The sequence below is a fragment of the Lynx canadensis genome, chromosome D1 (genome assembly GCF_007474595.2).
Source record: "Lynx canadensis isolate LIC74 chromosome D1, mLynCan4.pri.v2, whole genome shotgun sequence".
NCBI lineage: Eukaryota > Metazoa > Chordata > Mammalia > Carnivora > Felidae > Lynx > Lynx canadensis.
Window position 1 is genome coordinate 537,823 of NC_044312.2, and position 22,324 is coordinate 560,146.

The window sequence follows — 22,324 nt, forward strand, 5'->3', positions numbered from 1 at the left end:
ATCAGGCTCTGTGCTGACAGCTCAGAGCACAGAGCTTGCTTCAGATTCTGTGTCTGTCTCTCTCTCTCCCTTCCCCCACTTGTGCTGTCTCTCTCTCTCTCTCTCTCTCTCTCTCTCTCTCTCAAAAATCAATAAATGTTAAAAAAAAAAAAAAGAAAAAAAAGAAACTTTTTACAAAACACCAAGCAGAAATGCAACCAATGTGGACATGCAGGGAAGCTAATTCAGATGTAAAATATGCTTCTACCTATTTTGAATTTAGCCACCAATGATGGTCACATGAATCCTATCATTACCAAATTTTAGATCTCTGATTTGTATGTTTTACATCTGTATTACTAAAACTTCAAAAATTATTAACATAAGGGAACTATTGTTATTGAAAATGATCACTCTCTCAAAGCTGATAGATCAATGTCTGTAATGACTCTTCAAACACTCCCTTACAACAGTTCCTTCTCTTCAGTATAGAAGAAACATGTTTCTATACTGAAGAGTATAGTATTCATTATGCTAAAATAAAATAAAATAATCCAAAACTTTCCTGAGTCTTGCTTTCAAGGTATTATTTTCTCCATTTCATTTGCCAGCCTCAGAAGTACCAGATGGGGACCACGCCATGGTTTTAATGGCACTAATATAGTGACTGGGACCACAGGCACTAAAATATTAATTAATGAAATAATATCTTAAACCAGTTATGTATTCTCTGACTTTACTTCCTCACCACCACTGTTTAACCCATCCACTTATCTCCTACTCTCCTGAGGAGTTTGGGCAAGCCGGCTCTGGGACCAATCTGCCTGGGTTTGAACCTTGACTGCACCACTCCTTTGCTCTGGGACCTAATATCACTATATCTTGATTACTTCCTTTGTAGAATGAGGACAACTGTGTGGATTCGATGATTTTTATACATAAGCACCTACCACAATGCATGACAAAAACAAACATCCAAATGTTAGGTATTACTATTATTACTATTATTTGACTTGATCTATATTGCAGTTCTAACATTGCTGACAATATTGATGACCTTTATCATCTATATTAGGAGTAGATGAGAAGTTACCTCTAATCCTAAATTTCTAGTTGAGATCTTGCAAAATTGTGACACCTATAGCAGAACTTCAGTAATTTTACATCAGCCATCAGATGTTAAAATTCTTCGTTCTTTCACACCTTTCCCAGAGACAAATCCAGGAAATTCTTACCAGAGCAAGAAAATACTTCAGCAGAAGATGCAAAAAATAGCCTCAGTCAAGATGAAAGTGGAAGCTCAAGGATTGTCCATCTCAGGCTGCTTTGTGTAATTCACAAGGTTTTTATGGTATTCAAATTAGATAAGCTACGTGAACATGCTTTGCAACCATAAAGGCATTATTATTGGTTTCTTTTGTAGATAGAACATCATTAACAACTTATGAGACGTGTGAGTGAAGTGGGGTGTCTACTAGACGTGTCCTAATCAGCTCATGTCTGAAGCCCAAGTCTTATTCCTCCCCCTTCAACTTGCTCCTCCCCATCTTAGTAACTGGCAATACCTCTCATCCACTTGGTTCAAGCCCAAATCACAGAGTCACATGTGACTTTTTTTTCACTCACAACCATTTCACTCACTTGCCACAACCATTCATCAAAACATCTTATTGGGTCAAGGTTGAAAATTCTGAACACTTTTTGGGGCGCCTGGGTGGCTCAGTCCGTTGAGCGTCTGACTTTGGCTCAGGTCATGATCTCGTGGTCTGTGAGCCCAAGCTGCGCATTGGGCTCTGTACTGACAGCTCAGAGCCTTGAGCCTGCTTCCAGTTCTGTGTCTCCCTCTCTCTCTGCCCCTCCCCTGCTCATGTTCTGTTTCTCTGTGTCAAAAAAATAAATAAATAAATAAAAACGTTAAAATTCTGAACACTTTTTACCACTTCAATCACCACCATCTAATCTCTCCCCTGACCTACTGTAATGACATTCAAACTAACCTCCTCATTTCTAGCCTTATCAACTAGAGTCTAAGTTTCCCTATAGCAACTAGAGTGATATATTTCTCTCTCTCTCTCTTTTAAATTTGAGAAAGAGAGAGCATGAGTGAGTGGAGAAAAGAGGCAGAGGGAGAGGGAGAGAATCCCAAGCAGGCTCCATGCTTATCTCGGAGCCGGACATGGGGCTTGATCCCACAACCCTGGGTTCATGACCTGAGCCAAAATCAAGAGTCTGGAGCTCAACTGACTTAGCCACCTAGGTGCCCCTAGAGTTATCCTTTCTAAAGAGTGACTTACATCATATTTTTCTCATACTCAAAACTCTCCAATGGCTCCCTCTTCATTTCAAGTTGGATATTATACTGATTCCTTGAATACTGTCTAAATCCCTGGTAAGGCTCAGGTACATCCACAAGGCATTTCTATAATTTCATGTCCTTGCGCACTTCCCCTGCCTCACCCTCTTCTAGATACAGTGTCTTCTCTCTGGTCTACAAATATGTCAAATAGAGGTCTTCCCTCAGAGCTTTCTGTATCTACAGCACCCTCTGCCTCTGACATTCTTCATCCAGACATCTGAATGGTAACCTCCGTTCTTCGTTCAGACCGCTGCCCTAATTTCCCTTCTTCTGAGGCTTTCCCTGAGCACCCTACCCAAAATACAGCTGGGTCAGTCTCTGTCCCCTACACTACTCCATCTCTGCTTATAATGCTTTTCACTCCCTAATATATTCGCTGGGGGGAGGGGAAGAACTAAATACAAGCTTCATGAGCATAGGGACTTTGAAGTTTTGTTCACCGCTGTATTCCCAGCACCTAGAATGTGCTTGGCACATAGTAAGTGTTCAATGTATATTTCCTTAATAAAAGAATGAAGTTTATTATTATATAGAATATATCATGGTTTTAAAGTGCAAAAGAATTAAGCATTATATTCAATTCAGATGTCTTCTGACAAAATATAGAGATTTTAGTGTAATATTCTTTTTTATTGCTTGAATCATACTTGACTTTCTGCCAAGAGATGAAGTTGATAAATGCCTCAAATTATCTATTATCCAAATATTTAATCGTAAAGGCTCTTTCTTTAGAATCTAGGACTATACAAGTCAAATAAACATGGAAACCTAATATTTTGAAGAAATAATTTAAAGGTTAAAAAAATCCTATGATTAAAAAAAAAAAACCAAAAGTAACTAGGGCACCTGGGTAGCCCAGTCAGTTAAGTGTCCTACTTCAGCTCAGGTCATGATCTCACGGTTCAGGAGCCCGTTGATGGGCTGTGTGTTAACAGCTCTGAGCCTGAAGCCTGATTCAGATTCTGTGTCTCCCCTCTCTGACTCTCCCCTGCTCGTACCTGCCTCTCTCTCTCTCTCTCTCTCTAAAAAAAAAAAAAAAAAAAAAAAAAAAAACCAAAAAAAACCTAACAACGCTGTTTAAATTTTCTTTTCTTCTTGGTCATCATTGTAAAGCAACATTTGAACAAAGAATGATTATATAAACAAGCATTTCCAGGCAATTGAGAAACCAAGCCTTGCTTCTTAATGCTAATAAACCATGCAACAAAGCACAAAAGTGCCAGACTAATAACAAAAGTTAGACTTTCGAGAAGTCTAAGCATGCCTAAATACTCCACAAGAGTACTTAGTCCCACAACAGCAACCACAATCTTCTGTTGTTTGCACTGTGTGTGCCCTGCCCGCTTTTCTTCCTCTCTTTCAAATAGGCCCTAGAGAGACAGACTTGTGATGATAGGTCAGCGCCCTGGCTAGGCTGGTCTAAAACTTGCCAAGATAGCTAATGATCCGTGTATGCACAGTTAGCCTCTCTTTGTCAACATTATACATTCTATCCTCTAGGCATGGTCCTGAAGGGAGCTTATGTGTTCTGTGTTTTAAGTCAAAGCTGGATATGTTGTGGCACTTTTAAATCTCCGTCACCAGATGACATTTCAATTTGAGTCACTGCATCCAACTTGGCAAAACTGTTTTAAATAGTTTCAACTGGAAAAGTTTATATTTGAACTCCAAAAATGAACAAACTGATTCACAAAGGCAGAGGCATTTTAATGGTGGATGAGTGATTTTTATTTGGTTTGTACATTCTGCTTCCAGTCTGGGAGTTTTTCCACCGGAGGGAGAAAAAAAAAAGAACCCTGGCTGAAACAGAATTTATATGTACTTTTCTAATGAGCTCCAACAAAATGTTGCAGCCTTTTTTCAAAACTTCACTAGCAAAGCCATTACATTAATGGCCCTAAACTCCATTCTGTTCTCCACGCCCCCTGCAGCAATGTCAGCGTGGTGACCACCGTAGGCACATCCTCCCGGGGGAATGTGTCCAGGCCACACTGGGGTGGTCGGCTCCCAGCGTCTGGCAGCGAGACAGGCAGCGTCCGGAGCCTCTGAAAGGCAGACCTTTCCAGAGGGGAGCTGGCAGACAAGAAAGACTGCGGAGGGACTGGCCGAGCATCCCGGAGCGGCGCGGGGATTCGGGGCAAGGAAATTTCCACGTCAGCAAACCTTGTCAGGGATGCTGACTCCCAGAAGACTCCCAGCTGGAACCCCACCGGAGTCGGCGGTTCCAACACAACCCCGGCCACGCCGCCCGGAAGGATCCGCACCGCAAACCCCACCCCGCTCTCAACGCTCCCGCGACCACGCCCCGCGAAGGCGGGGGTAAGACTGAACCCGGCGCTCAGGCGCCGCGCAGCGAGGGGCTGCTGCGCAGACTCGGCTCTGGGAGAGGCCGGAGCCCCGCCCCCGGCGCCTATTGGCTGCCCGGCGCGCCGTGGTTTCGGTCGCCAAGGACGCGGCGTCCGTTGGTTGCCAAGATGGCGGCGGCGTCGGCTGGGCTGCTGCCGCCCCCTCTGCCGGTGCCGGGCAAGGTCGCCGCCGCCACAGCTACCGTCGCTGCTGCACGGGAACCGGGGCTGCCGCGGCCAAGCCTCCCGCGCCCGTGACGCGAGGCCTGAGAGACGGAGTGGGGGGGAGGGAGGGGGGCCGAGGAGGACGACGGGGCCGGGGCTGCCATGAGGGAGGCGCCGGCGGCGGGCCGGACGGCGGCGCTGAGGTGAAGGATGCTGGCCTGGAGGCCTGGAGCCCGGAGCGCGGTTGCGGCGCGCGGCACCGAGTGTTCGGACGCCCGCGACGGAGCCCCCCTTAGCCCCCGCTCGGGCCGCGAGTGCCGCCGGCCTGGCGCCGACCTGTATCCTTCCAGGAGGCGGCGGGGGCCGGGTGCGCGGAGGTGACTGGGGTGCGCGACGGAGGGTATGGGCAAGGGTGAGCAGGGTGACGGCGGTGCGCGGAGGTGACGGGGATCGGTGGCTGCGGTGAGAGCGGTGCGTGGAGGTGATGGGGATGGGCGGCTGGGATGACGGCGGGGGGGCGGCGGGGGTGACGGCCGTGCGTGGAGGTGACGGAGATGGGCGGCTGGGGTGACGGCGGCGGGGCGGCGGGTCCCCGGCCCCGCGAATGAGGCTGCGCGCGGGACGCCCCCACCCGGCTCCGACCCGCTCAGCCCGGCTGACGAAGCTGTGCGGGGCCCCGCGGACGGAGGCGCGGAGCCGGGACCTGGCCTCTCTTCCCCGGGACTCGGTGCAGCCCACCTTCGGTCGAAAATTGTGCGAGTTTTGTTGTCCGAATCCGTGGGCCGATTTGAGTCCTGCAGAGCACGGCAGCACAGTCAGAATTAGCCCCTGTGTCCGCGAAGGGCGCGTTGGCGGCGGTGGGGACCGTCCGCAAGCGAGCGGGGAACGGCGCGTCTCCTGTTGCAGTTCGTCTTACGTCCGGGTCGGTCGGTCTCTCTCTGTCTCTCTCTGTGTCTCTGTCTGTCTCTCTCTTTCTCAGACACACACACACACACACACACACACACACACACACACACGGAGTATGAGTGGGGGAGGGGCAGAGAGGCAGCCCCAGAATCTGAACCAGGTTCCAGGCTCCCAGCTGCCAGCACAGAGCGCGACGCTGGGCTCGAACTCTCGAGCTCTGAGATCATGGCCTGAGCCGAAGTGGGACGCTTAACCAGCTGAGCCACCCGGGCGCCCCTACGGCAGTAGAAATATTGCTGCACCCACCTTGCCTCTTTCTTCCCTGCCCAGTCTCCTACCCTACTCTTGATTTCCTGCACATGCTCTCTCACCAACATCCTTGGTTCTTTGCAGCCCTGGTCTTCGGCCTCAACCACCCCGTAGCTACTACAGCCCTACTTCTCTGTTCCTTCACTCGAGTAAGAAAAATGCTGCAGAGAAGAATCGCAGAACAACACAGACCGCCACCACACAGACTACCAGTTTCCAGCTTTACCTGAACAAGAACAGGGTCCTCTGTTGTTCCTCTGAACGCCTGTGCCAGGTCGACGCCTCCAGCTCTCAGTGGACTGTCCTTCCACTTCCTAAGACAGCAGCACCACGAAGGCTCTCAGGTCCCTCCTCACAAACCCCACAAACTCCCATACTCCCAAGCACCACCCCCTACCCCCAACCTTGTTTCAGGCTCACTGATGGGATGTCACGGTGCAAGGTGCGTCTGTTCACCTGTGCCCTTATTTGCATAGCTTTTCTTCTCCTCAGCACCCCTGGATTGTAAGTTATCCCACCGCTCTTATAATTTACCTTCAACTGCTGATGCCATTCCTTCCCTACAGCTTTATAAACACACTCAGGTCTTGACTATCCTTAAAATTAACTAAGACTCAAACCCCTTGATCCTAAGAACCCTTTTGACTTTATTCTAGTATCTTCTCAGTCTCTGTATTCAGACCTCTGAAAAGAGTAATCTAAATTCGCCATCTCTACCTTGTGTCACACTTGGTACTGCCTTCTGAAATAAACTTAAGTCAATAAAATAGAAGTATAAAGTTGTAAAAGAATACAGACAGAAAATAGAATCTCCTATTTTTTTTCATGTGTTTGAAGGTATAGGACGTTTACCTTTGGAAACGAAAGAAATTTTAAAGAAAAGCTACTTCAAAGATGACTCATTAGTTTAAAACTTTAGTGTAAGGAGAAATTGTGTCAGTGCAATGAACTGGGGAAAATACTTCCACTATAGTAGATGATTACTGTCTACACTGTCTACACTACACTACAACACTAAAAACTATAAAATATATATATACATTGTATATATATAAACATGTATTTATATGTATATATATAATATATATATTTATATGTATATAAACAACACTAAAAACTATAATATATATATATATATATATACATATATATATATATATATATATCTTGTCCTGTATGTCTGTGGAGAATTTTCTCCAAGGAAATGGTTCAGTGAGGTTTTATTAAGCCATTACTATATTCTAAGCACCATGCCATGCATTGGAGTTCTAGAAATGTAGAGACAGATATTTGTAGCATGTACTCAGGAAGATGTCAAGTTCTCCAGTGGCTAGAAAATAGGAGAGGAACTGTGTGCGGTGGCCCCAGGCAGATGTGGGGAGTTAGCCAAGGAGGTGCTGGGCGGTGGTAATGGTATGAAGCACCCGGTCTGTTCCGTCAGTGTCTTCATGTGTCTGGACGTAGGATTCATGCAGGGAAACATTGAAAATTGAAGCTGAACAAACAGACCGGATTATAAAATGCTTTATATACTGGGTCTAGAGGTAGAGAATTTATTGCAAATGTGACAGGGAGCTATAGAGAACAACAAAGAATGAGAAATCCAATCCAGATTTGCATTTAGCTGGTTTTGTGGAGGTTCGTAATGAATGTAAAGCTATGCAGTCTCATTATCTGAATTCATAATACCTAAAAGTACAATTTTTTCCCCAGGGAAAGTGAGATGTGTGTTCAGTGCTAATACTAATTCAGAATCTTTTTTACGTAAAACATTTGCTGGCCATATGCTAACACTAATGTATACACATATTAATTGTTCCGCAAAAAATCATTGCATCATTAATATGAGGCTGTGATTATATCTCAGATAGCACTGACACTCATCCACTGAAGACATGAGCCATTGTCCTTAACTTTGTGCTATCATTAGAGATATGAAAATCCATCTAGAGAAAAATTTGGAAGAAGAGCGCCAGATATTACTGCAGCAACAAAAAATATGTCGAAATCGAGCTCGTAAATATTTTGTGGAATCAAACCGGAGAAAAAAGTAAGTAATCGTATTTTCTTCAGAATTGTAGAAAATCAAAGTCATTATACATTAATAGTTTCTCTATTTTGTAGCATTTTATGAACTTAAGTCGTGACATTGCTTTGTCTGTAAAACACTGATCAAGATTTTTGTCCCTTCATAAATTTTCTTACTGTTTTTTTTGCCTAAAGCACAAAGATGTTGGTATGTTGTCTAATTCCACTGACTGTGACCATAGCAGTCTTTTCTTGTCATAGAACTTCCTATAACAGTGTCATGTGACTGCAAAATGTACTGTTCTCTTTGTCTTCCGTATCATTTCATGACAAATTAAAAGATGACCAATTAGAGCCTTAGTCTCTAATGGAATGTAACTTGATTTTGTTATTCACTTCTATATAATTTTTTATATGGCTGTCTTCATTCATCCAATCAGAAAAATGGGGGAAAATATAAACAATTGTGGAAATATGATACAAAGAATATTATAAATGACTTCCATAAAAAAATGCAGTTTTCTAGTGTAAACTGGAAGCCTAATAAAGTAAAAGTGTAAACCATCCAGTCACTGCTTCACATTTTTCAAGGTTTCTTTGAATTATTAGATTTTGGTTTTTTAGACAGATTGGTAACAATGTTTTTGCTACCTTGTCTATATTTCCACAATACGTCAATAGCAGCAAATCCCTAGCGTTTATCAACTGCATCATTGGGCATGTGTTGCAAATCCCATTTGGGGAATACAAAATTGTTTACCTGTAATTTTTTTCTGGCATGGTATTTCTCTTTAGATTAACTCTTTCATTATCTGGTATAAAGTTATTTAATGAAGTTTTGTTTTGTATTTGTGTCTTACTGTGTTTCCCCTACCTTTTGGCTCTGGGGACCTATAAAAGGCACGTGCCAGGTGTTCAATGAAGATGAATAGTCATATGTTGGAACAGTCATGGGCTAGATCAAATATCTAGGTTTAAATCCTCGTTCCATGAGTTAGAGCAAGGTATTTAATCTCTCAGCCTCAGTTTCTTGTTTTTATGATTGGAATCAATAACATGTAACTCAAGGGATTATTATGTAGAGCAAAAAGGTAATGTTAGAAGAGGAATAGTTGAAAACATGTGGAAAAATACGTATCACAGTGTCTGACCAGTACTGCTTCTTCCTTATTTAGTTTATTTTGTTGATTAATAATATTTGTCAATTGTGTGTTTTCTAATAATTGAGTTGCTTTGTAAAATAGCACAAAGTGACTTCCTGTTTTCTCTCATCAAATACTTTTCTCATCAAAAAAAAATTCTGATGTAGAAAGAAGAGAAATTTTGGTTTAAAATTCTAAGAGGACATTTTCCAATATAATTTAATTATGTTTTATTTTTGTTACCTTACAGTGCTGTGTAAAGACATGTAAAAATTTCCTTTTAAACACTAACCATTTCATTTTTTAAAATTTTTAAAAATTTTGTTATTTTTTTTAATGTTTATTTATTTTTGAGACAGAGACAGAGCATGAACAGGGGAGGGGCAGAGAGAGGGAGACACAGAATCTGAAACAGGCTCTAGGCTCTGAGCTGTCAGCACAGAGCCTGACGCGGGGTTCGAACCCACGAACTGTGAGATCATGACCTGAGCCGAAGTCGGACACTTAAACGACTGAGCCACCCAGGTGCCCCAAATCATTTCATTTTTTATAAAGGGGGCCACATTATTTTTGCACTCCTGAATTTCAAAATGTGTCTATTATAATGGCCTTTTGGGCCTTGCTGTTATCTATTTATGTTTTACTTCATGTAAGTTTATGCTGTCCGCTCCCATCATGGTCACAGTTTCTGTCTAAAAACCATTTTTTTCCTACAAGCAGAGCTGTTCTCCTTCCACTCTTAGATAAGTTATACTTTGACATTGTCAGTGCTGTGTCCCCAGTAGTATTCAAAGAAAGTGTCCGTAGCATCAATTTTTCTTTATTTATTCCCATTCATTGCTTAAAATCACGCACATTTAATTTTCTTGTTATTTACTACTGTTTTGCTTTTCTTTTTTTAAAAAATTTTTTTTCAACGTTTATTTATTTTTGGGACAGAGAGAGATAGAGCATGAACAGGGGAGGGGCAGAGAGAGAGGGAGACACAGAATCAGAAACAGGCTCCAGGCTCTGAGCCATCAGCCCAGAGCCCGACGCGGGGCTCGAACTCACGGACCGCGAGATCGTGACCTGGCTGAAGTCGGACGCTTAACCGACTGCGCCACCCAGGCGCCCCATAACAAGTGCCCTTCTTAATGCCCATCACCATTTAGCCCATCCCCCCATCCACCTCCCCTCCAGCCACCCTCAGTTTGTTCTCTGTATTTAAGTCCCTTATGGTTTGCCTCCCTCTGGTTTTTATCTTATTTCTCCTTCCCATTCTCCTATCTTCTTCTATAGTGTTTCCTAAACATATGAGTGAAATCATATGAAATTTGTCATTTGCTGACTTTGGTTCCATGGATCTGTGTGTTTATTTTTATACCAATATCATACTGTTTTGATTAGTCTAGGTTTGCAGCATAGTTTGAGATCAAGAAGTGTGATACCTCCAGCTCTGTTCTTTCTCAAGATTGTTTTGGCTCTTTGAGATCTTTTGTGGCTCCATATAAATTGTAGAATTATTCTGGTTTTATAAAATATGCCATTGGTATTTTGACAGGGATTGCATTGAATCTTTAGATTGCCTTGTGTGGTATGGACAGTCTAACAATATTAATTCTCCCAATCCATGAGCACAGAACATCTTTCTGTTTGTTTGCATCTTCTTTTTTTTTTTTTTTTTTAATTATTTGTTGGCGGGGGGAGCAAGCAAGCGAGGGGCAAAGAGAGGGGGCAGAGGATCCAAAGTGGGCTCTGCACTGACAGGCTGACAGCAGTGAGCCCTATGTGGGGCCTGAGGTCACGAACCACAAGATCATGACCTGAGCTGAAGTCGGAAGCTCAACCTCAACTGACTGAGCCACCCAGGGGCCCCTTATTTACATCTTCTTGAGTTTCTTTCACCAACGTCTTCCAGTTTTCAGTGTAGAGGTCTTTCATCTCCTTGGTTACATTTATTGCCAGATATCTTATTCTTTTTTATGGAATTATAAATGGGATTGTTTTCTTGATTCTCATTATTAGTGCATAGAAATGAAATGGATTTCTGAATACTGATTTTGTATCCGCAACTTTACTGAATTTATAGATTCGTTCTAGCAGTCTTTTGGTGGATTCTTTAGGGTTTTCTGTATATAATATCATGTCATCTGCCAATAGTGACAGTTTTGTTTCTGTCTTTCCGATTTGAATGACTTTTTTTTTCCTTGCCTAATTGCCATGTCTGGGACTTCCAGTACTCTATTGAATACTAGTGCCACGAGTGAGCATCCCTGTTCTTAGAGGATCACCATTATGATGTTAACGGTGGGATTGTCATATATGGCCTTTATTATGTTTAGGTACATTCTTTTCTACCCACTTCGTTGAGTGGTTTTTATCATAAATAGATGTTGACTTTTGTCATGCTTTTTCTGCATCTATTGAGATGTTCATATATTTTTTATCTTTCATTTTGTTAATATAGTGAATCATTTTAATTGATTTGCAGATATTGAACCAAGCTTGCATCCTTGGAATATATCCCAGTTGATTCTGGTGTATGACTCTTTTTTTTTTCTTTTTCTTTTTTAAAGTTAATTTATTTATTCTGAGAGAGAGAGAGAGAGAGAGAAAGACACGAGAGGGACAGAGAGAGAATCCCTACCAGGCTCTGCACTGTCAGCGCAGAGCCCAGTGTGGGGCTTGATCTCATGAACCATTAGATCATGACTTGAGCCGAAATCAAGAGTTGGACTCCTAACCAACTGAGTCACCCAGGCGGCCGTGGTTTATGATCCTTTTAACGTATTGTTGGAATTCGTTTGCTAATATTTGTTGATTTTTACACCTGTGTTCATCAAGGATGTTGGCCTGTAATTTCCTTTTTTTGTGATGTTCTTGTGTAGTTTTGCTCTCAGGGTAATGCTGACCTTGTAGAATTTGTTTGGAAGCTTTCCTTCCTCTTCTATTTTTTGGAAGAGTGTGAGAAGTATAGGTATTAAATCTTCTTTGAATGTTTGGTAGACAATACCAGTAAAGCCATCTGGTCCTGGACTTTTGTTTTTTGGGGGATTTTTGATTACTGATTCATTCTCCTTACTAATAATTGGTCTGTTCTGATTTCCTGTTTCGTCATGATTCAGTCTTGGAAGATTGTGTGTTCCTAAGAATTTTTTCGTTTCTTCTATATTTTCCAATTTGTTGATGTATAATTGCTCCTAGTAATCTGGTATGATCCTTTGTATATCTGTGATATCAGTTGTAATTTCTCCTCTTTCATTTCTGATTGTATTTGTTTGAGTCCTCTCTCTTCTGTTCTTGGTTAGTCTAGCTAAGGATTTGTTGATTTTATCTTTTCAGAGAACCAGCTCTTAGTTTCAGTGATCTTTTCTATTGTCCTTTTAGTCTCTCTGCATTTCTTTCTCCTCTGATCTTTATTATTTTCCTTCTTCTAGTTTGGGGCTTTGTTTGTTCTTTTTCTAGTTCCTGTAGGTGTAAAGTTAGATTGACATTTTTCTTGTTTTTTGAGGTAGACCTGTATTGTTATGAACTTACCGCTTAGAACCGCTTTTGCTATATATAGATTTGGGCACGTCATATTTCTGTTTTCATTTGTCTCTAGATTTTTTTTTAATTTCTTCCTTGATTTCTTCTCTTACACAGCTGCTCAGTAACATATTGTTAAACTCCACATATTTATAGTTTTCCCATTTATCTTCTTGTAATTAATTTCTAGTTTTACACTATTGTGGCTGGAAAAGATGCTTGATATGATTTCAGTCTTCTTGAATTCATTGAGACTTGTTTTGTTGTCCAATGCATGATCTATTCAAGAGAATGTTTAATGGGCACTTGAGAAGAATGTGTATGCTGCAACTTTTGGATTGAATGTTCTGTGTATATTTATTAAGTCTGTGTAGTCTAATGTGTTTTTTAAGGCTGATGTTTCCATATTGATTTTTTTATCTGATCTATTGATTAATGAAAGTGGGTATTGAGGTTTCCTACTGTTATTGTATTGCTTTCATTTTCTCTCTTTAGGTCTGTTAAAATTTGCTTTATATATTTTGGTGCTTGTACATTGGGTTCCTATGTATTTATAAATTTTATGTTTTCTTGCTAGATTGACCCTTTTGTCATTATACAGTACCCTCTTTGCCTTAAATTACAGTCTTTGTTTTCAACTCTCTTTTGTCTGATATGAGTATAGCTCCTCCATCTTTCTTTTCATTTTCATTTGCATGGAATATCTTTTTCCATCCCTTTCTTTCAGTCCATGCATGCTTATTTCTGAAGTTAGTCTCTTGTAGGCAACATGTAGATAGGTCTTGTTTTTCTTTTTTTTTTTTTTTTTTTTTTTTTTTTTTATCTCTTCAGTCACTGTCTTTTGATTGGTGAATTTAGGCCATTTACTTTTAAAATAATTATTGGTAAATATACACTTATTGCCATTTTGCTCATTGTTTTATGGCAATTTTATTGTTCTTTCTTGTTTCTTTCTTGTCTTTTATGATTTGGCTTTCTATAATGTCATGTTTACATTCCTTTCTTATTTTCTTTTGTGTATTTGTTATAAGTTTTTTCCTTGTGATTGCTGTCAGATTCACATAAAATATCGTATGTAAATAACAGTCTAAGTTGATAGCAACTTAATTTTAAGCATATTCCAAAACTTTACCTTTTTACAACACCCCCCCCAGCTTTTATATTTTCAATAACACATTTTACATCTTTTTGTCCTATGTTTCCTTTAATTAATTATTGTACTTTTAATAATTTTAACTACTTTTGTCTTTTAACCTTCATGCTAGCTTTATAAGTGATTGATCTACTACCTTTGTTATATATTACCTTTTCCAGTAAGGTTTTTACTTTTCTGTGTTTTCTTATTAATTAGTGCCATTTCTTTTCAGCTGAAAGAAGACCCTTTAATGCTTCTTACAGAGCTGGTTTGGTGGCGATGAACTCCTTTAACTCCAAATCTGTCCTTCAATCCTGAGTGGTAACTTCACTGTGTAGAGAATTCTTGATTGAAAGATTCTGTTTTCTTTCAGCATCTTAAATATGTCATGCCACACCCTTCTGGCCCATAATGTTTCTGCTGGAAATTCTGCTGTGAGTTTTTGGGGTTTCCCCTTGTGTGTAACAAGTTGTTTTTCTCTTGCTGCTTTTAGGATTCTCTCTTTATCCTTAACTTTTATCATTTTGATTATAATATGTCTCAGTGTAGATTTCTTTGTGTTCATCTTATTTGGAACTCTCTGGGCTTCCTGGACTTAGATGTCTGATTCCTTCCCCTGATTGAAGAAGTTTTCAACCATTATTTCTCACATAATTTTTCTGGCTCTTTCCTCTTCTTCTTCTGGGATCTCTATAATGCGAACATTATTCTGCTTGATAATTGTCCCAAAGGTCCCTTAGGGTATCGTCACTGTTCTTAATTCATTTTTACATTTGCTGCTCAGTCTCTGTGAGTTTCATTGCTTTGTTTTCCAACTTACCGATTTGTTCGACCTCATTCAGGCTGCTGTTGAACCCTTCTAGTGAATTTTTCAGTTCAGTTACAACTTTCTGTTCAGTTACAACTTCTGTTACAAGTTCGGTTCAGAATCTCTTATTCCTCCAGCAAACATTACATACCTTTTATGTTTCTGTCTCTTTGTTGAGGTTCTCTCCGTGTTCATCCATTTTTCTCTGAAGTTCGGTGAACTTTATAACTATTACTTTAAACTCTTTATTAGGCAGATTACTTATCACCATTTCATTTAGTTTTTTTCCTTTTTTTAATTTTTTTTTTACATTTATTCATTTTTGAGAGACAGAAAGAGCACAAGCGGGGGAGGGACAGAGAGAGAGGGAGACACAGAATCTGAAGCAGGCTCCAGGCCCTGAGCTATCAGCACAGATCCTGATGTGGGGCTCAAACTCACAAACCGCGAGATCATGACCTGAGCCGAAGTCGGACACTTAACCAACTGAGCCACCCAGGCGCTCCTCATTTAGTTTTTCTGTGGTATTATCTTGTTCTTTCTTTTGGAACGTATTTGTTTTTCTCCTCCTTTTTCTTGATGCTCTGTGTTTGTTTCTATATATTTAGGTAAGACAACCACCTCTCCCAGTCTGGAAGGGGTAACCTTATGTAAGAGATGTCTTACGAGGCTCAAAAGTGCAGTATCCTCTGGTCACCAGAGCATGGCACTCAAGGATGGTCTTCTCTGTGGGCTGTGTGCACCCTCTTACTACAGTGAGGCCATAGCTGTGCGTGCTAGTGGGCGGGGCCGGGACTCAGTCTAGCTGCAGGAAGCCCCTGTGACTGCTGTCATGGGTTGGCAGGTAGGGGTGGCTCCCGACCCCAGTTGCAAAGCACATTCCTGACTGTGCAGCATGTTGGTGGGCACAGCTCTCAGGGGCATAGGCATTGGTGCTAGCAGATTAGAGGAAGAATGTCACAAGGGTGCTCCCTGGTACTAGAATTAGGAAGGTAAACTGAGTGGCTTCTGCCATTGTTTCTTTCCCCAGCGGAAAGTCCCTGCTGTTTCCAGTCCCTCCCACAGACTTTTTAAGGTGAACGAATGGGTCTCCTTTCCCTATTGTCTGTGTGCAGTTCAGACTAGTGTTTGAGTCTGTGCCAAAGCCCGTTAGAGTGAGTTTTCTGTTCCCTATGGTTTTATAGTTTTCCTGAACATAATCCCTGTTCACTGTTTTGGGGGCTCCTCTCTCCTGTGCAGGATCTAAGGTTTGGGATATGGAGTTCGAATCTCTTACTCCTCCAGCAAACATTGCATACCTTTTATATCCCTTCTGATTGTGACCCATAGCAGCTGGGGTGTTGTTTTCCCCTAACAAGTTCGTGTTTCTGCCTCCCTCTCTTACTGATGTTGCCCTTTTATCCTTTGTTTTGGAGGCTCCGTTCATTCCATTTTCAGGTCCCTTTCAGTGGGAATTATTCCACACATAGTTGTAGATTTGTGTCCAGGGGAGAACATGGTTCAGGACTTGCTGTGCTGCTATCTTGGACCCAACTCAACCTCCAAATAGTTTTAAAATACTAATGTAAGCATATAGACTTAAAAGATCAGATTACCAGACAAAATTCCTATGTAACTAACTGGCAGAAAAAGAGAAAAAAAGGACAGAATGGGGAAATTTTCCCAAATAAAGAGAACAAAGACTACCAGGTAATAAATGAAGGGCAAATACTTTGGAAGAGTCGCTAAAATTTGTAAGACAGATTTCTTAAATATCCTAAAGGCAGAAGAAAATTGGCTAGAGAATCATGTAATGAATTACCTGGTGAACATGAAATATGGGGTAACTGCATTATCTGTTTGGGAAAATGATGAAGTTTGAAGTTTCCCATGAAGCCGAAAATATATACCCTTAGAATAAATAAGAAGAAATTATACTTTACATAGTAAGTCATGTTTATCAAACCTCTACATGTGGATATATATCGTAAGCTAAAAAATATAAATAGATTCAAGTAGGTTTAGATATCAGTATGTGTGAATATCCATGGTTATATTATCCATAATATATTAAAAGAAAAATTCAAGGAATTTAAGACATTTACAAGTGATTTTTGAACATTTAAAAATAATCTAGAAGACAGCCATTTATTCACTAAAGTAATATTTGCTGGGAGACTTAAAGATTTCATATACTGAAGAATAAAAAAGTAAATGCATGATTCCTGCCCTCAACTTACTAATAGTGAAGGAATAAAGGCTGGCGATGCTATGCGATGAATACTGTGACGTACTATGGAAGCACATTCACATAGTCCGGAACAAAGAACTTCTGGAAGTCTTGTTAGATGACCAGGAGTTATCCAGGCGGCCGGAGCAGGAAGGGAATTTAACTCCAAGAGGACAATATGTGGAGAGGTTTAATGTTATGGAATATAAGAGAGAAACGTTATGTGATTTACACACGGGAAAATGTGGAAGAGCATTAGGAGATGAAGCTATAGAGTGGGTAAGGAGATATTTCATAAAACCACTTGTGTGCTGATCTAAAAAGCAATTAAACCCTGTCCTTAGTACTCGGAGATGCTGTTGAAGGAGGAAGACCAGAGTGTCATGACTGCATTTACATTTTAGCTGATTACAGCCAAGGACTAGAGGATGAAATGAAAGCACCTGGAGACAAGAACAAAAGAACAAGTAGAGAGTTGTTACACTGACCTGGCAAGAAGTGGGGGAGGGTCACTGGGGGGTCTCAAGTCATGGGTGGTGTGTAAGGAGCATTGTCAAAATGGGATACTTATGGATTTTGTAAACCTTAACATTTTTAATACCAGTCTTCCTAAATTTCTGTGATCTTTTATACAAATTATGATAAATTTTTGATTTTTCCTTTATGCCCTAGGATTATTATGATAAGCATCAAATATTCCCTGTTGTATTGCTGTTTTGCCTTGAGCTGTTAACCTTTATTTAGTTTATAATAGTAGCCTGACAGGTAAGCTTGGTGAGTTTATCTATTAAAGATTTTCTCTCTATTGGCTGAAATTTCTCTTTTTTAAATTGAAGTCTTGGGGCGCCTGGGTGGCACAGTCGGTTAAGCATCCGACTTCAGCCAGGTCACGATCTCACGGTCCGTGAGTTCGAGCCCCGCGTCGGGCTCTGGGCTGATGGCTCAGAGCCTGGAGCCTGTTTCCGATTCTGTCTCCCTCTCTCTCTGCCCCTCCCCCGTTCATGCTCTGTCTCTCTCTGTCCCAAAAATAAATAAACGTTGAAAAAAAATTTATAAAAAAAAATAATAATAAAAAAAAATAAATTGAAGTCTTTATTTTAAGATAGTTGTAGATTCACATGCTGTTGTAAAAAAAAATAATAGGAATCCCATAATACCCTTTACTTAGTTTTCCCCAATGGTAACATTTTGCAAAACTATAGTTCAACCTCAAAACCAGAATAATGACACTTAGGCAGGCAAGATACAGAACATCGTCGCAGAGATTCCTGACGTTGCCTTTTATAGTGACACCCACTTCCCTCCCACTCCCACCCTCTGGAGATCACTAATCTGTTCTCATTTCATCTCAGGTTTTGCATTTCTAGAGCGCTCTATAAATGCCGTCATACTGTATGTAACCTTTAGTGATGGACTTTTTTCCCTCGGTGCAGCACGCTGGGATCCATCCAGGTTGTTGTGTGCACCAGCAGTTCACTGTTTTTATTGCTGAGTGTTCTCCGTGATGTGGGTGGTGCACCAAAGGGGGGTTAACCTGAAGGGGGTGATTTCCAGTTTGGGTTATGACAAATAAAGCTGCTGTAAATACTCATGTATATGTTTTGTGTGAACAGAAATTTTTATTTCTTTGGATAAATGACTGAAAGTACAATTGCTGGATCATATGGTGATCGCATATTCGTGTTTTTAAAAAATTGCCAAACTGTTTTTCAGAGTGACTGTACCCATCACCACTGTAAGATTGATCAGTGTTTCACATCCTCACCAGCTGGCACCATTGTTGTGAATAGTTTTCATTTTATCCATTTTTATGGGTGTGTAGTAGTAGCTCATCGTATTAATTTTCATTTCCCTAATGGCTAATGATGACAATATCTTTTCATGTCTGTATTTGCTATCTATCCTCTTTAATGAAGTTTCTCTTAATGTCTTTTGTACATTTTCTAATTAGATTACTTGCTGTTTTACTGTTGAATGTCAGAGAACTGTATACATTCTAGATACTTTGTCAGGCATGTGCTCCTCTGGAGCTTAGCTTTTCATCTCCTTAGTTGGGTCTTTCCCAGAGCACAAGTTATTATTTCTATGAAGTCCAATTTATCCACTTTTCTTTTTATAGATTGTGCTTTGATGTCAAGTCTAAGAACTCTGTGCTTAACGACCTAGATCCTAAAAATTTTCTCTTTTTCCTAAACGTTCTATTTTAATGTTTTATAGTTAAGTCCATGATTCATTTTTAAAAAAATTTTTTAAGTTTATTTATTTTGAGAGAAAGAGAGAGGAGAGAATCCCAAGCAGGCGCATGCAATCAGCACAGAGCCCGACACAGGGCTAGAACCCACAAACCGTGAGATCATGACCTGAGCCAAAATCAAGAATCAGACACTTAACCAAATGAGCCACCCAGGCACCCTCCCCCCATGATTCATTTTGAGTTAACTTTTGTATAAGGTGTGAGACTTAGGACCCCCTCATCAGAATTCAGTTGAGCGTATTCGTGTGGGTCTATATCTGGGTTTTCTCTTCTGTTAATCTCTTTTGTTAAACCTCCACCATTACTTCAGTTTTTATTGTGATTATGTAGCTATATAATATGTAGTTATATAATTATTCTTGTGTAATAAGGTAGGTCTTCAAATCACATAGACTGATTCCTCCCACTTTATTCTTTCTCAGAATTATTTTAGGTATTCTAATTCCTTTGCCTTTATATATAAAATGTAGAATAATCTTATCTGTATCTGCAAAAAACATTGATGAGGTTTTTAATAAGAATTGCATTATATCTTTACATCTATGTGGTGTGGAGAGAACTGACATCTTTTCTTTAATCAATCTGAGTTTTTTATTTCAGTTATCGTATTTTTCAGTTCTAACATTTTCAATTGGTTCTTCATAGTGATTCTGTAATCATCTATTCTTGAGGCTATTTTTTTCATTTGCAAACATGTTCATAATTGCTGGTTGAGCACTTTTATCAATCATGGCTGCTGTAAAATCTTTGTCAGATAATTCTGACATCTCTGTCATTTTGGTGTTGATATCTGTTGTCTTTTTTCACTCAGTTTGAGATCTTCCTGGTTCTTGGAATAAGTGGTTTTCTATTAAAACCTGGACATTTTTGTATTATGTTATGAGACTCTGGAACTTCCTAAAGTGTCACCTTTAGTTGGCTCTGGCACCATACCAGCTGGGGAAGGCTATGGGGGTGGACGCTGCCTCATTACTGACAGATGGAGGTGGCGGTCTAGTTCACCCCTCAGTCTCTGTGGACACCAGGTTAGGGGAGGGGCCCCTTATTACTTCAGGGGGCGTGGGCGTTTCCATTGACACTGCAGTGTGTGTGGCCTCATTACTGCTAGATGTTGATGGAGAAAGTCTTCCTCAGACACTACCCAGTTGGGCAGAGATGGGCAGAGACTCATCCTGCCAGACTCCGGACCTCTTTTCTGCTAATACCGGGTGATGAGGTGGGCCTCATTACCACCAGGTAGGGATGCAAGCCCGGCGTTCTGTTCAGCTTCTCTGATGTTATTCCAGCAGGAGGGCTGGGGGTGCCCTGTTACTGCCTGGCAAGCGTGGAAATCCAGGCCCCCCAGCAGCCTTTGCTGGCAAGGGTGGGAGCAGAGCCACCGTGTTTCTTCGGTGGTATTTGGATAGAGTGGTGGGCTGTTGAATAAAAGTTTTCTGTCTTGCTGGGTTGGCTTTTCCTCTCCTGGGGCTAGAGAGAGCAAGCTTCGTCTGGCTAGTTTATTTGTTTATTTTGTCTAAACCTGTTGACATATACACGTTGCCTGATTCTCCCACTCCAAGTATGGGATATTTGAAGCCAAAAGAAAAACCAGGAAACTTACCATCGTGTCGTTCCTCAGGTCCCGGGGTCCATGGTTCCTCTGCTTCCTTCTTTCCACCTTTTACTTTTTTACTCTTTTTTTAAATATATGTAATGTCTAGGATTTTTATTTGTACGTAGTGAGAGAAATGGCAAGAAGTATGTGTACTTCCATTTTACCTGAAGCAGAATTTGTTTCTTTTTGATGTTAGTATTTCTCTTTTAGAACTAACCCCTTCGCCTTGCTTCTTTTATATTTCTAATACATTATGACCTAGTAAATAGAAGATTTTCATTAGAACTGAATCTGAGATACGAATATATGTGAATAAGGACCTAGGAGACTCTCTAATGATTAAAACGTATGAACTTTAGTTAACTGATATTGGCACGGTTTTTCTGGCTGACATCTCAGTCTGTGAAAGAAGTGAGGTGCCGTTAGGGTTTCCTTTTGCAGTCCGTGCGTTACTAGTCATGTGTGGGAAATCAGAGCGTAGATCTTTGTTGTTTGGGTGTTTTTTCCTGCACTGGTGTCTTCATGGCTGTTTGAAACTTTCCGTTCATTTTCTTTTCCAGTCAAGGGAAAGTCGATCAGTGGGAAATATGATGTTTCAATACAGGTTTTTGGGATCTCAAATAATTTTAAGTGTTAACAAGTAAAGGATTAACTGTGACACGTGTTTCTTTGACAAGCAGCGAAATGTGACAGTATATTCTTGTATTTAGTGTTATTTCTTATAAGCTATTGGCATTATCATGTATTTAAAATCTTATGCTTTATTCCTGAAAACTACTCTTTCTCCAGTTATAGTTTTTTTATTGGAGGGCTGTTTTGTTCGATTTTTAAAGTTGATTTGTAATTATTTCAAAATATAGTTTTTAAACTTTTAAACTAAAAAAAATGATCATATCTCTAGAATATTGTACCTATTTAAATCTTAAATACAGTTCCATCCAGAAAAAAGAAATACATTACAAAAGGCCAGCTTTCCAGTTCTGCCTGTGTCTCCTGTGACCTCAGGTGCTCTTAATACTATGCTTAGGTTCTCTTGCTAAAATTGTTGCCATGACAGTTATTTCTTCACTTTTTAAGAATATTTCCAGCAGAAGAAAATAATACTCCATAGTTGTAGATTCCTGGAAAAACAGAACAAACAATCTGACATGCGACCATCATGTGATGCGGGGCTCACATTGAGCCAAGGTGGTCTACATGTTTCATGAGGCAGAACTGTACACGTTAAATAGACCCTTCAAAATTTGCTGAAATGAATTATTCTAGTAGCCAAGATAGGAAAATAATCTAAATGTTCATCAGCTGGCGAGTATACAAAGAAAATGTGAGACATACATACACCATGGAATATTATTTCAGTCTTAAAAAGAGGAGGATACCCTGCCATTTGTGACAACATGAATGAACCTGGAGGACATTATGCTAAGTGGAATGAGTCAGACACAAAGACCACATGATCTCACTTATATGTGGAATCCAAAAAAGGTTGAACTGCAGAGAGGGGTGGGGGAAAAGGAGAGCTATTGATCAAAAAGAACAAACTTTGAGCTGTGAATAAGTTCTAGAAATCTCATGTACAGC

The 22,324-nt window shown here is 40.5% G+C and overlaps 1 protein-coding gene across 1 annotated transcript in view; it reads left to right on the plus strand.

Moving 5' to 3' along the window:
- Window positions 1–5,055: 5,055 nt before the first annotated feature.
- The window catches only part of CEP126 (centrosomal protein 126), a 102,742-nt gene continuing 85,473 nt past the window's right edge, over window positions 5,056–22,324 (plus strand). The window contains exons 1-2 of the mRNA XM_030333245.1: window positions 5,056–5,183; window positions 7,994–8,113. Of these exons, the coding sequence (XP_030189105.1) occupies window positions 5,056–5,183; window positions 7,994–8,113 (248 nt within the window). The remainder of the gene's footprint in view (window positions 5,184–7,993; window positions 8,114–22,324) is intronic.